At 55.2% G+C, this 14,657-nt stretch overlaps 1 protein-coding gene across 1 annotated transcript in view; it reads left to right on the top strand.

The window, feature by feature from the left end:
* The window catches only part of LOC127587421 (high affinity nerve growth factor receptor-like), a 34,844-nt gene extending 25,121 nt beyond the window's left edge, over positions 1 to 9,723 (top strand). The window contains 9 exon segments of the mRNA XM_052045718.1: positions 4,296 to 4,365; positions 4,368 to 4,467; positions 4,470 to 4,537; positions 5,398 to 5,556; positions 9,391 to 9,417; positions 9,420 to 9,494; positions 9,496 to 9,528; positions 9,530 to 9,559; positions 9,561 to 9,723. Of these exon segments, the coding sequence (XP_051901678.1) occupies positions 4,296 to 4,365; positions 4,368 to 4,467; positions 4,470 to 4,537; positions 5,398 to 5,556; positions 9,391 to 9,417; positions 9,420 to 9,494; positions 9,496 to 9,528; positions 9,530 to 9,559; positions 9,561 to 9,581 (583 nt within the window). The 3' untranslated portion in view covers positions 9,582 to 9,723.
* Positions 9,724 to 14,657: the final 4,934 nt, after the last annotated feature.

Below are 14,657 nucleotides of genomic sequence, written 5' to 3'. Positions count from 1 at the left end.
TTTGAGGGGGGCCCCGGGGACGGCAGCTGCAGGAGCACTGGCCTATTGCCAGGCTCTGCATCAGACAGCCTGTCCACCCGCCAGGCTGCATTAGGGCAGGCTTCCATCACACAGCGCTCACAGCAACAACAAACCCAGCAACAACAACAGACACAGCAACAACAACAGACACAGCAACAACAACAGACACAGCAATAACAACAACAGACACAGCAACAACAACAACAGACACAGCAACAACAACAGACACAGCAACAACAACAACAAACACAGCAACAACAAACAGACACAGACAACAGCACAGCAACAACAACAACAGACAACAGCAATAACAACAACAGACACAGCAACAACAACAACAGACACAGCAACAACAACAGACACAGCAATAACAACAACAGACACAGCAATAACAACAACAGACACAGCAACAACAACAACAGACACAGCAACAACAACAGACACAGCAACAACAACAACAAACAGCAACAACAACAGACACAGCACAACAAGACACAGCAACAACAACAGACACAGCAACAACAACAACAAACACAGCAACAACAACAGACACAGCAGCAACAACAACAAATGCAGCAACAACAAAAACAACAAATACAAATACAACAACAAATACAGAAATGCGTTGGGAGGTGAGGACCTCGATACAATCGCTGTCACTAAAGAGTTTCGTGATGAGGAAACTAGTGGGCCTAAGATAGACAAGAAGTCCCTGGTCCTGATGGGATGCATCTCAGGGTACTGAAAGAAATGGCAAAAGTTATAGTAGAGGCGTTTGTGATAATTTTACCAAAATTCTCTGGACTGTGGGCAGGTCCCAGCGGATTGGAAGACAGCGAATGTCACTGTTAAAAAAAGGGTGTAGGCAGAGTGTAGGTAACTATAGGCCAGTTAGCTTAATGTCTGTAATAAGGAAAATGCTTGAAGCTATCATTAAGGAAGAAATAGTGAGACATCTGGATAGAAGTGGTTCCATCAGGCAGACACAGCATGGATTCAGGAAGGGCAGGTCCTGTTTGACAAACTTACTGGAGTTCTTTGAGGTAATAATGAGCGCAGTGGATAGAGGGGAACAGGTGGATGTTGTATACTTGGATTACCAGAAGGTGTTCGATAAGCTGCCGCATAAAAAGGCATCCATAAGATAAGGATGCATGCAGTTGGGGTTAATGTATTAGCATGGATCGAGGATTGGTTAACCAATAGAAGGCAGAGTGTTGGGATAAATGGGTGTTTCTCTGGTTGGCAATCAGTGGTGAACTGGGTGCTGCAGGGTTGGTGCTGAGCCCGCAACTGTTCACAATATACATTAACAATTTGGAAGAGGGGACCGAGTGTAGCATATCTAAGTTTGCTGATGACACTAAGCTGAGTGGAAAATCAAATTGTGCAGAGGATGTGAAGGAAAAATAGAAGATCAGATTATTATTTAAATGGTGAAAGATTGCAGCGTGCAGTTGTGCAGAGGGACTTGGGAGAGCTTGTGCATGAATCACAAAAGGTTGGTTTGCAGGTGCAACAGGTTATCAAGAAGGCAAATGGAATGTTGGCCTTCATTGCTGGAGGGATTGAATTTAAGAGCAGGGAGGTTGTGCTGCAACTGTACAGGGTACTAGTGACGCCACATCTGGAGTACTGCGTGCAGTTCTGGTCTCCTTACTTGAGGAAGGATATACTAGCTTTGGAGGCGGTGCAGAGGAGGTCCATCATGTTGATTCTGAAGATGAAGGGGTTAGCCTGCGAGGAAAGGTAGAGTCGCCAGGGACCATACTCGCTGAAATTCAGAAGAATGAGAGGAGATCTTATAGAAACGTCTAAACTTATGAAAGGGATAGATAAGATAGGCAGGAAGGTTGTTTCCACTGGTAGAACATAGACCATAGGAAACCTACAGCACAATTCAGGCCCTTCAGCCAACAAAGCTGTGCCAAACATGTCCCAACCCTAGAAATTACTAGGCTTACCCATAGCCCTCTATTTTTCTCAGCTCCATGTACCTATCCAAGAGTCTCTTGAAAGATCCTATCGTATCCGCCTCCACCACCGTTGCCAGCAGCCCATTCCACGCACTCACCACTCTCTGAGTAAAAAACTTACCCCTGACATCTCCTCTATACCTACTCCCCAGCACCTTAAACCTATGTCCTCTTGTGGCAAACCATTTCAGCCCTGGGGAAAAGCCTCTGACTATCCCATCAATACCTCTCATCATCTTATACACCTCTATCAGGTCCCCTCTCATCCTCCGTCACTCCAAGGAGAAAAGGCCGAGTTCCCTCAACCTGCTTTCATAAGGGCATCCTCCGCATTCCAGGCAGCATCCTTGTAAATCTCCTCTGCACCCTTTCTGATGGCTTCCACATCCTTCCTGTAGTGAGGTGACCGGGAACTGAGCACAAGTACTCCAGGGTCTGACCAGGGACCTATATAGCTGCAACAATACCTCTCGGCTCCTAAATTCAATTCCCCGATTGATGTAGGACAATACACCATATGTCTTCTTAACCGCAGAGTCAACCTGTGCAGCCGCTTTGAGCGTCCTATGGACTCGGACCCAAGATCCCTCCGATCCTCCACACTGCCAAGAGTCCTACCATTAATACTATATTCTGCCATCATATTTGACCTACCAAAATGAACCACTTCATACTTATCTGGGTTGAACTGCATCTGCCACTTCTCAGCCCAACTTTGCATCCTATCTATGTCCCTCTGTAACCTCTGATAGCCCTCCAAACTATCCACAACCACCCCCAACCTTTGTGTCATCTGCAAACTTACTAACCCACCCCTCCACTTCCTCATCCAGGTCGTTTATAAAAATCACAAAGAGCAAGGGTCCAGTACAGATCCCTGAGGTACACCACTGGTCACCGACCTCCACTCAGAATACCACCCTTCAACAACAACCACTCTTTGCCTTCTGTGGCCAGCCAGTTCTGGATCCACACTGCAATGTCTCCTTGGAGGTGAGACTAGAACCAGGGACATAGCCTCAAGATTCGGGGGAGTAGATTTAGGATGGAGATGAGGAACTGCTTTTCCCAGAGAGCAGTGATCTATGGAATTCTCTGCCCAGGGAAGCAGTAAGGCTACCTCATTAATACAATAAGACACAGTTAGATAGATTTTTGCACAGTAGGGAGAATTAAGTGTTCTGGGAAAAGGCAGGTAGGTGGATCTGAGTCCACAGCTAGATCAGCCATGTTCTTATTGGATGGTGGAGCAGGCTCGACGGGCCGGATGCCTCTTTTTAGTATTCTTATTTACCAACAACAACGAATACAACGACAACAACAACAACAAATACAACAACAACAAACACTGTTCAGGAACAACCACCACAGCAGCAACAACAACAGCTGGCTACAACGTTAACAACAAAAGGAAGAACAACAATTAGACCAACATAGCTGCCCCCCTTTCACTGGAGGGGGTAACGCCCACCAGTTCTGGAGAGGTGGAGAGGGCAGCTCTCCCAGGGCTCTGTACTGGGAAGCTCCAGGAGATGGATGGCAGAGGGAGGGAATTCTGAAGGGAAGGGCCTGGGGGCCAGAGGGGGTTACAGGATCAGGAAGGGTTTAAGGGGATGGGAAGGGGTACAGGGGATGGGGAGGGGTTATGGGGAGGGAGTTACAGAAACGGTGAAGGGGTTACGGGGGAGTGATGGGAGGGGGGTTACAGAGATGGGGAGGTAGTTACTGGGAGGGATTTATGGAGATGCGGAGGGGTGACTGGTAGGAGTGGGGGAGGGGGTCAAAGGGGAGGTGGTTACAGGGACTAGAGGTTATGGGGGTGGGGAGGATGCCAGGGAGGAGGCTACAGGGATGGGGAAGGGTTACGGTTAGGAGGCTACAGGGATGGGGAGGGGTTACGGTGATGGGGAAGGGGTGACATGGATGGTGTGGGGGTTGTGGGGATGGGGAGGAGGGGAATGGGGAGGGGGAGGTGTGGCGGGGATGGGGTTACGCAGAGGGGGTTGCGGGGCCTAAGTTACTGGGATGGGGAGGGGTGATCGGGAGGGGGTTACAGTGATGGGAGGGGTGACAGGGAGGGCGTTGAGGGGGTTACTGTGACAGGGAGGAGGTTAGGGTTATGGGGAGGGAGTTTATGGTGATGGGGAGGGGGTCTGTGGGGAGGTGGTTTACGAGGGACAGGGAAGGGTTATGGGGAGTGGTGGTTGATGAGAGGCCCAGGAGACATGGGATGTGAGAGGATGGATGGCACTGAGCAGTGAGGTGCTCCATCTCACCGCGCCCCGTTCCACCCTGTAGGTGCCAGGGTCCCGACGCCCCCATGCTGGTGAGCGGCGGTGAGCAGTCCTTTGGACAGCTGAAAACTCCCACAGCTCCCTGCACATTGCCCAGCAGATCGCCTCGGGAATGGTCTATCTCGCCTCACTGCACTTCGTCCACCGCGACCTTGCCACCCGCAACTGTCTGGTCGGGGAGGCATGGTGGTGAAGATTGGAGACTTCGGCATGTCCCGGGACATCTACAGCACTGACTACTACAGGGTGAGTGTCCGACTCCGGCCCCAAGCATGTATGCTCATTCCTACAGCATTCCAACAGGAACAGCGCCCTCTGAGAGACATGCTTCAACCTAAATCAATAACAACATTTGTTTCTCCACAGACGCTGCCTGACCTGCTGAGTGTTTCCTGCAGTTACTGATTTTTATTTCAGATTTCCAGTATCTGGAATTTTTACACAGTCCTGCCCGCACCATCCCATCACACACTCCTGGGGTCAGACACAGGGTGAAGCTCCCTTCACACCGTCTCATCACACACTCCCGGGGTCAGACACACAGTGAAGGTCCCTCCGCACCGTCCCATCACACACTCCCGGGGCCAGACACAGGGTGAATCTCCCTCTACACTGTCCCATCACACACTCCCGGGGTCAGACACAGAGTGGTCTCCCTCCACAGCACCCCATCACACACCCCCAGGGTCAGACACAGGGTGAATCTCCCTCTGCACCGTCCCATCACACACTCCCGGGGTCAGACAGAGAGTGAAGCTCCCTCCGCACCGTCCCATCACACACTCCCGGGGTCAGACACAGGGTGAAGCTCCCTCCGCACTGTCCAATCACACACTCCTGGGGTCAGACACAGGGTGAGGCTCCACCTGTACCATCCCATCACACACTCCCAGGTGTGCTTGAGACTCTCGGCCCAGCAGCACAGACCTGTGGCCTGAGCGGGTGACCCATGGGGGTGTGTGGGGTACCTGCGATCAGGCAGTGCTGCGGAACCCTCCCCAGCTACCCCCAGCAGTTCATGAGATCCTCCTGTGTGCCGGAGCGTGCAGTGGGGTGGGAGGAGATGGCAGCCGGTTTGCTCTGACCTCTGACCCTCCTGTGCCCAGGTCGGAGGCCGCACCATGCTGCCCATCCGCTGGATGCCACCGGAGAGCATCATGTACCGCAAGTTCACGGCGGAGAGTGACATCTGGAGCTTCGGTGTGGTGCTGTGGGAGATCTTCACCTATGGCAAGCAGCCCTGGTACCAGCTGTCCAACACCGAGGTGGGTTCAGCCCTGGGGTGGGAGCACACCTTGGGCACCCCCTCCCCAGGGAGGGGGGCCCCACCGTGCCCCTTGCACGGGGCGGCCTATGCAGGGAGCTCAAAGCCACCTCCACCCACCATCCACACACATCACTGCCCGTCAGCTTCCGGTGGTGGGATCGTGCTATGCGCACACCAGTTTCCCCGTTAGTACAGTTAATGTCCTCATTGGGCCCGCTCCTCATCCCTGTTCCCCCACTCCTCCCCTCCTCTACCTCCAACCCCCCTCCCTCCCTCCCTGCCCACATCAATCTCTCAAAGGGTGTCAAAGGTTTCAGGGAGAAGGCAGGAGAATAACCAGCCGTGATGGAATGGGCGAGCAGACTCAATGGGCTGAATGGCCTAATTCTGCTCCCATGTATTATGGGCCATCACTCACTCCCCATCTTTACCCTCCCCGTCTCTTTCCCTCTCTCCATCTCTTTGCTTATTCCTCTCTCTCTCTAGCTCTCTCTCCAGCTATCTCTCTCTAGCTCTCTCTCTAGCTCTCTCTACCTCTCTCTCTAGCTCTCTCTCTCTAGCTCTCTCTAGCTCTCTAGCTCTCTCTCTAGCTCTCTCTCTAGCTCTCTCTACCTCTCTCTCTAGCTCTCTCTAGCTCTCTCTCTAGCTCTCTCTCTAGCTCTCTCTCTCTAGCTCTCTCTCTAGCTCTCTCTACCTCTCTCTCTCTAGCTCTCTCTAGCTCTCTCTCTCTAGCTCTCTCTCTAGCTCTCTCTAGATCTCTCTCTAGCTCTCTCTCTCTACCTCTCTCTACCTGTCTCCCTCTCTCTAGCTCTCTCTCTCCATCTCTCTTTACACATTCCATTCATCCACCGTTCCTCCTCCCTTACTGTCACACTCCCTCCTTCTCTCCCTCTTGCCATCCCTCCCACCCCACTGCCTCTCCTTTCCTCTCCCACTGCATCCAACTCTCCGTCCCTGCTCCCTCCCTCTATCTCCCATTCTGCTCCTCCCCCTCGCCCATCCCTTCCCCTCTCCTCCCCTTACCCTCCCTCACTCTCAACCCACTCTCACCATCTCCTCCCTCCCACTCCTCCCACCCTTCCCCTCTCCCCCTCCCTTCCCCTCTCACCCTCCCTTCCCCTCTCACCCTCCCCTCCTCCCCTTCCCCTCAACCCCCTCTCCCTCCCTCGACTTCCTCTCCCTCCCTCCCTCCCACCTCCTTGACCCCTCAATCCCTCTCGATGCCTCTCTCCCTCCCTCCCCCTTGACCACCTCTCTCCCTCTCTCCCTTCCCTCTCCCTCCCTCCCCCTCGACCCCCTCTCCCTCCCTCCATCCCCTCGACCTTCTCTCTCTCTCCCTCCCTCTTCGAACCCCCTCCCCCTCGGGCAGCACTGCCCACTCTGCCCTGAGTCGGGGCAGACGCTGAGACAGCAGGTAGCCAATCAGAGTGAAACCTGACCAGAGAGTGCCGGCGAGCGCTCCATTAACTGCCGCTCTCTGCTGTGCTCAGCACACTCTCAAATCCACCCCTTTAATCGGATTTGCATTTTGCAGAGTTAATTTGGCAAGGGGTTTGATCCGCTGCGTGTTGGCGAGATGCAGGTGCCGGGGAATCTCGACACCATCCCACACAAAGCAACCACCTACCCCACACCCCCCCTGAACACCCCCTCCCTCCAGCACCGGCCTACAGTGTCTGCAGTTATTCGTCCGGACTCCGACAGCACCTCCCAAACCCTATACCCCGCTGCCCCGGGTCTGTCCTGTCCCTTCACCGTGGCTGGGTCTGAATCCTGGAACACCCTCCTCCACCTCTTCACTGAAACTTACAGAACTCTGTGAGACAGAACGAGCCCAATTCGGTCCATTGTGTCGCTGCTGGTAGAGACCAGATCTGCCTCACGTCCCCACCTCCCAGCACTGGGTCCGTAAGCCCTGTCCTGTTTCAGTGTGGGAGGGGTTTCTGCCTCCTCCACCCCAGACCCCACCACCAGCTTGGGTGAAACGCACCCCCCCCTCCACCTCACCCTGTTACTCATTACTCTGCCCCCAGGTCTTAGACCCTGACGGAGAGGGAGGGAGGGAGGGAGGGAGGGAGGGAGGGGAGAAGGGATGGGGAGAGAGGTGGAGGGCATGTTAGGAGCAGGAGACGGAAGGGGGAGGGAGAGGTAGGGCAGAGAGTGGAGCAGGAGGGATGGAAAGCGAGGGAGAGGGGAGGAAGGCGAAGGGGAGAGAGGGAGGAGTGTGAGGTCCATCGAGAGAGAGAAGGGAGGGACGTCTTCCTTCCATTAACTCTCCCTCATAACTTAATCCATCTCAACCCCATCCCCCCGCAGCCTCCCCTCTCCCGGCTGATCCAAGAGGCCGCAACCGCTGGAATCTGGAGCAAGGAACAACGCTGGAAGGAACTCAGCGGGTCAGGCAGCGCCGGTGGAGGTCGACGTTTCGGGTTCTGACCCTGAATCAGGACTCGGCCCGAAACCTCGACCATCCCTCTGCCTCCACAAGGTGCTACCCTGACCCGATGAGTTCCTCCAGCAGGTCTCTTCTCTGTGCCCCTGCGCCCTCCGCAGTGCTGTGGCGCGCCGAGCAAGATCTTGTGCAACACACCAGAGGAGACAACCTTCTTGCTCTCATTCTTGAGGGGCAGCACCCATTCCCCCGTGAGCACCAACTAACGGCGCCTCCCAAAGCCACCACCAAGGACAAGGGCGACTGGACGCACCTTGCAGAGTCCCTCCCATCACCCTACCCCTGCCGTTTATTGTCAACCCCCAGCATCTCGCCAGTGCATTCCCTCCTTCCTGTGTGGGGCTGCATTCGTTTCCTCTTCCTGCCCAACGACTGGGCCACAGCTGTCCGCCTGCGGTCTGAACAACCGACAGCTTCCTCTGCAAACTTCCCCCGCTTCTAAATCAGGATCAACTGACCCAAAGGTTGGTGCGGCGAGTTACCGTGAACTGCGCGGGTGTGGGCCTCGGCAGCCACAAACAACCTCCAACGTGATCCTTGGCTTCCCGTCGCTGACAACGTTCCCACCCTCGCTCGGACCCAGCTCGGGTGCGGGACTTCGTCAGAAACCAGTCGGGGGTGGGTCTAAAGGCGAACGCCAGAACTTCACCCAGAGGGGCTGGTCCAACGCTGATACCAGGCTGCGGATGGGCCCATTCCTCACCCTCGGCCTGGCCCCGCTCTGTGGAATTGGCGGACCTCAGAGCTGGGCCACCTCCGTCCCCTGATCGCAGAGTATGTTCATGGGAGCGGGGTTACGTTGGGCTGTGATGCACACCCTGGCTAGGTAGCCCTTGGGGGTGGAATGTTCAACCTGGAGAACAGCAGTCAGGCAGCTTCGCCCGTGGGCAGCCTGGGTTGTAACGTGTAGGGTGGGTGCAGGATGGATCAGCAACAGGCAGGGCATCAGATATGTGGCTCCTGTTCACTGGGTGCCAGCAATGCCAAGCCACTGGGTTATGGTTAGCATTGTGCTCACTCAATGGGTACATTAGGACAAACCATTGGGTACAAGCCGTGCCAACTCATTGGCAGTTTGCATGTCCAACGTGAGTTTGCCTCATGGTTATGCCACTTGTGAGGGATCTGATTCTTCAGTTAATGGGTCGAGTTGTGCCAACTCTTTGGAGAGTTGCATCTTCAACATTGGGTGCCAGTTATGGACAAGGGTCGAGTAGCGCCAACTCTTTGGGATGTGCCAGTGCTGGTGATGGCAGCCCTCGTGGTGTCTGACCATGGGTTGTTTGATGCCAATGGGCCGTCGGTGGGAAGTTTGGAGGGGGGGGGTGGGAGTGGACCACCGTTCCCCACCCCCTTTAATTCTGACGTTGTGCTCCACAGGCGATCGAATGCATCACACAGGGCCGGGGAAACTGGAGTGCCCGAGGAACTGCCCCCGAGAGGTGTACGCCATCATGCAGGGCTGTTGGCCCAGAGACCCACAGGCAGAGGCTGACCATAAAGGAAATCCACAGCCGCCCTCCAGCGGCTGGTCAAATCGCCGCCGGTTTTACCTCGACGTGCTGCAGTAAGGGTCCAGGTCCCGGGGTGGTGTGTTACCGTGGACACCACTCTGGATGGACACTCCCCGGGACCATGGAGAGTGTACCGTCACTCGCAGCAGAACTAAGTGTCCTTGCAGACTGCATGTGGCTAAGGAAGATAAGGAAGGTTAATGTATGCACCCTGAATTATCTCCCCCGACTAATCTCATTGGCTCCACTATATCCATGCTTGGGTCTTCAAGTGGACCTTGGTACCTGGCTGTACCCCAGTCAGACGGTGGGACCACCCAGGGGCCGTATGACTGACCTGTGTATTACTCCCTGTTCCTATTGCATGCACTGAGTGTATTAAAGGTTCTTCCTGCCGCCCAGAGAGTTGTGTGTTCCCCTGTTGGCCCAAGGTCACTGTTCAGTTTTGTTATCAGACACCTCAGTGGGTCGGTTTGTCAATGCTTTGGCCACGTGAAACTTCACCCTAACACGAAGGGGCATAATTTTAAGGTGATTGGAGGAAGATATAAGAGGAATGTCAGAGGTCAGTTTTTTACACAGAGAGTGGTGGGTGCGCGGACCGCACTCCCTGCAGAGGTTGTGGGGGCAGATACATTAGGGACATTTAAGAGACTCTTAGACAGACACAAGAATGATAGTGAAATGGAGGGCTATGTGGAAGGGAAGGGTTAGATAGATATTAGAGCAGGGTAAATGTCGGCACAACATCATGGGCCGAAGGGCCTGTACTGTGCTGTAATGTTCTCTTGCCCATCTGAACTACCAAACAACTGGCCATCTAAAGGTTCACCCCATTGGCCATCTGAACGACCAATCAAGTGACCAGCGGAAGCTTCACCCCCATTGGCCATTTGAACTACCAGTCAATTACCTTTCTAAAGCTCCAACCCATTGGCCATCTCTAACCCCAATCCACGACTATCTGTAACTCCAGCCCATTGGGTGTTTGAGTCGCCAGCCCACTGGGCAACTTCTATGCCAACCTATTGGGTAACTGAGTGACCAATCCGTTGCCTATCTGAACTGCGACCTAACGGAGCCGCCAGCCAGTTGGGTGAGTGGGCACCCTAATCCAAGTCTCCAGCTGTCTGTCAACCAATGACCGAGTCTCGGGCTGCCTTGTGTCCCCATCAGCCGTCAGCCTGGTGCGGGAGAGACTCTACACCAGTCAGTACCTGTGGAAATCACAAACAATGCGCTGGAGGGACTCAGCGGGTCAGGCGACACCTTGGAGGTGTTGTCCCGGTGAGATCCACACACCCAGAGCAGGACTGGGGCAGGGGGAATTGGCCATGGAGCAGCGAAATGACTTTATACAGCCTCTCTCACGTCTCCCGATCAATGCCTCGCACTCCGAAGCTCCCATTAGCTCCCCCGAAAGTGGAGTTCAGGGCTCCTCTGGGGCTTTTCTAATGGACATGCAGGTGCAGTAGTTAGCATACATTACAGCCTCTCCCCAGGGCCCAGCCAGCTTTCCATTGGACTCGTTCCCGCTGCCCAGATGGAAAAGCTTTGCCGTGTTTGGGAAGTGTTGGCGGAGAGTTTGCCTGCTCCTGGGCTCCTGCCAGCCTTGGCCGGTGTGGCAGCCGTGCCTTCCCGGGAAGGGGCTGAAGAGCAGAGCGTGGGGCGTGGGGCTGGCAGTTCCCTCAGGAATCGGATCTGGCTCTTCGGAACCCCGGTGCGCAGAGGTTGATTGTCAGCCGGAAGTGGGTTGTGGGGAACGGTCGGATCCCGAGCCACCACTCGTTGGGAACGATGGGGGGGGGCCAGATGTTGGGATGTCCACAAGGGGAAGATTCCCCAGCACCTTCACCAGTGCATCCCCTCCACTCCCCTTCTCTCTGGGTCAACGTTTCAGTCAGTCAGTGCAAAGCAGGAGAGGGAAAACCGACCAGAATTTTGCAGAGGGTCTCGCTGACTGGGTGATTGGCAGTTCATGGGTGTTGGGGGGGGGGTGGCATTTCTTCACAGGGTGGGGTGAAGGTTGTCGGGTGGGGAGGGGTGTGGTGAGTGTCAGGAGAAGGTGATGGGGAGAGGGAGGAGGTGAGGGTGGGGGATGGAGGGAGCTGCCTGAGGCTAGGAGCCAGATTACAGTAAGATCAATAACATAAAGAGCTGTGAGCTGTGGTTCATTGTTTACACTGTTTTGTAAATGAGGATCAGAGTAGAGCATCACTCCGCTCCTAAACACTCCCTTTGCCAATTAAAGGTAACCCCTGGCCATTAGCATGTTGTCTGGATAGTGAAATACGGAGCTCTCTGCTCGCCTGTCTCTCGCTCGCTCGCTCTACAGTATATCTCTGCCTCTATCTCCCTCTCTACCTCTCTGCCTATCTCTATATCTCTACCCTTTTGTTTCTCTCTGTCTCTGTATCTCTATCTATATCCATCTGTCTCTGCCCCTCCCTCGATACACGTCTATCTCCATCTTTCGCTATCTCTCTTCTATCTCTCTCGGTGTCTACCTGTCGAGAGAGAGAGAGGGAAAGGGAGGGAGAGAATGTGAGGGGTGTGTGTGTGTGTGTGTGTCTGTGTGTCTGTGTGTGAGTGTGCATGTGTGTGTGTGTTGTGTGTATGTGTTGTGTGGGGGGGATGCGAGTGTGAGGGAGTGTGCTTTTATTTAACTATTTAATGCAGATCAATCTAGTCTCACCTCACCCTCTCACTCTGTCTCTTTCTCTCTCGCTCACTCTCTCTCTCTCTGCCTCTCACTCTCTCTCTCACCCTCTCTCACCTCACTCTCTCTCACACTCGCTCTCTCACTCTCTCTCTCCCACTCTCTCTCCCACTCTCTCTCCCACACTCTCACACCTCTCTCTGCCTCTCTCTCTCTCACTCTCTCCCCCACACTCTCTCTGCCTCTCTCTCTCACTCTCTCCCCCACACTCTCTCCCGCTCTATCTCTCGCTCTCTCTCTCACCCCCCCCCACCCCCTCTGTCTCTCTCTGATCACACGAACAAAGTAACGGGATTTGTGGACCATGATCCTGCGTGGGTACCGGGGTCTCGGCGACAGCACGTTGGGAGGAGTGCACCCTTGGCCACTGCCCCTGTGTTGGCACTGGAGCTGACACTGGGCACAGACTGGGCCAGCGTTTATTGCTGGACCCTACTTGTCCCATAAGGAGGCGGGGGGGGGGGGGGCGCCCCCTTGAACCACTGCAGTCTGTGTGGAGAAGGTGTTGTTGGGGAGGGAGTTCCGGGAGTCAGACCCAGTGACGGCGAGGGAACGCTGATACATTTACCGGACAGGATGATCTGCAGCTGGGAGGGGAAGCTGCAGGCGGTGGTGTTCCCTGCTCCATGGTGGGAGAGGTGGCGGCTTTGGGAGGTGCTGTTGTAGCCCGGCTGAGTAACTGCAGTACATTGTGGAGACAGTGTACAGTGCAGGCAGTGTACGCTGGTGGTGGAGGGAGGGAGTGGTCCCTCCTCACTCCGGTCCCTCCTCCGGTCCCTCCCTCCTCACTCCTGTTCCTCCTCACTCCTTCCCTCCTCACTCCGCTCCCTCCTCACCCGGTCCCTCCTCTCCCGGTCCCTCCCTCTCCTGGTCTCTCCTCTCTCCGGTCCCTCCTCTCCCAGTCCCTCACTCCTGGTCTCCCTCTCCCCCGCCCCACATCCCCCACTGTCACTTTTAGCTCCCCGCCAGGGGTCTGCGACCCCGGCTCCATCCCGGACAGGAAGCTGTGAGAGTCCGAAGCAGTAATTGGGCCATTAGACAATGAGGAAGCGGCCAGTGATAAAGATCTGCACCGAAGGCGGCTGCTCCGGTTACAGCAGAGGCAGTCAGCGGGGCGTTAGTCAGGCAGCACCCGAGGGGAGGGCACACACAACTTGTACTCACCCCACATCACAGGGTCTCAGGCTGGGCGGAGAGCTCGGAACTGGGGGACGGGTCCCACACACCCTCACTGGGGGACAGGACCCTCACTGGGAACGGGTCCCACACACTGACCCTCACTGGAGGACGGTCCCACACACACACTGACCCTCGGGGACAGTCCCACACACACTGACCCTCACTGGGAGACGGGTCTCACACACACTGACCCTCACTGGGGGGACGGGTCCCACATACACCCTGACCCTCACTGGGAGGCTGGTCCCACACACACACACACACACACACACACACACACACACACTGACCTTCACTGGGGGACGAGTCCCACACACACTGACCCTCACTGGGGGACGGGTCCCGCACACATACTGACCCTCACTGGGGGACGGGTCTCACACACACTGACCCTCACTGGGGGACGGGTCCCGCACAGACAATGACCATCTCTGTGTATTACACGGTCTCTGTACACCTGTGCCCTCCAGGCGCTACAACCTTCCTGCAGATCTGAAGCCGCGACCATCTCCGATTCCAGTCGATTTGCCATTGGCATCCATGGCCCCATCTGCCTGGGGTCTCAGCTCTGGAACCCCCAAACCACCCCGAATCTCGCTCCTCCACTACGACCCCCTGATATGTCCCACGTTGGACTGGGTGACCGGTCACTTGTCCGTAGAAGAGTTTTAAATAATTTAAGGGACCCGTGGTGTCTGTGTGCCATGCGCATCATGGGTGCGAGAGGTTGCAGCCCCTGTATGAGTATCTGAAGGGGCTGCTCCTCAACTTCTGGTTACATTTCAACCCCACTCTCCCGATCTTCGGGCACCGGGTGCGGAGGGGGATGGTTGGGTAAGGGGATTGTCAGCCCGGATATATCCTCGGTCTGCTCCGGGCAGCCCTGTGTGTGGACACGTTCCGAGGATACATTCTGAGGAGCGTTTGTCTGAAGTCCTCTGGAGTCGCTTCCACCTCCTTGTCCGGCACCTCCCCTGTGTCACACTCGCCCCCTGGGTATGCCACAGTCATTTCACACACGTCACGCAGTGCTGTCACACACGTGGCACACACATATCACACAGCGCTGCTCCACACATGTCACACAGTGCTGTCACACAGACACGTCACATACATGTAACACACATGTCACACACGTCACACACTACTGTCACACACATGTAACACACACATCACAGTGCTGTCACACACAGCTCTCCGGGAGAGGCACAAGTTATCAGCACTGGAAACATGGT

Source organism: Pristis pectinata, chromosome 40 (assembly GCF_009764475.1).
Source record: "Pristis pectinata isolate sPriPec2 chromosome 40, sPriPec2.1.pri, whole genome shotgun sequence".
NCBI lineage: Eukaryota > Metazoa > Chordata > Chondrichthyes > Rhinopristiformes > Pristidae > Pristis > Pristis pectinata.
This window is presented reverse-complemented; position numbering and strand designations above follow the sequence as displayed.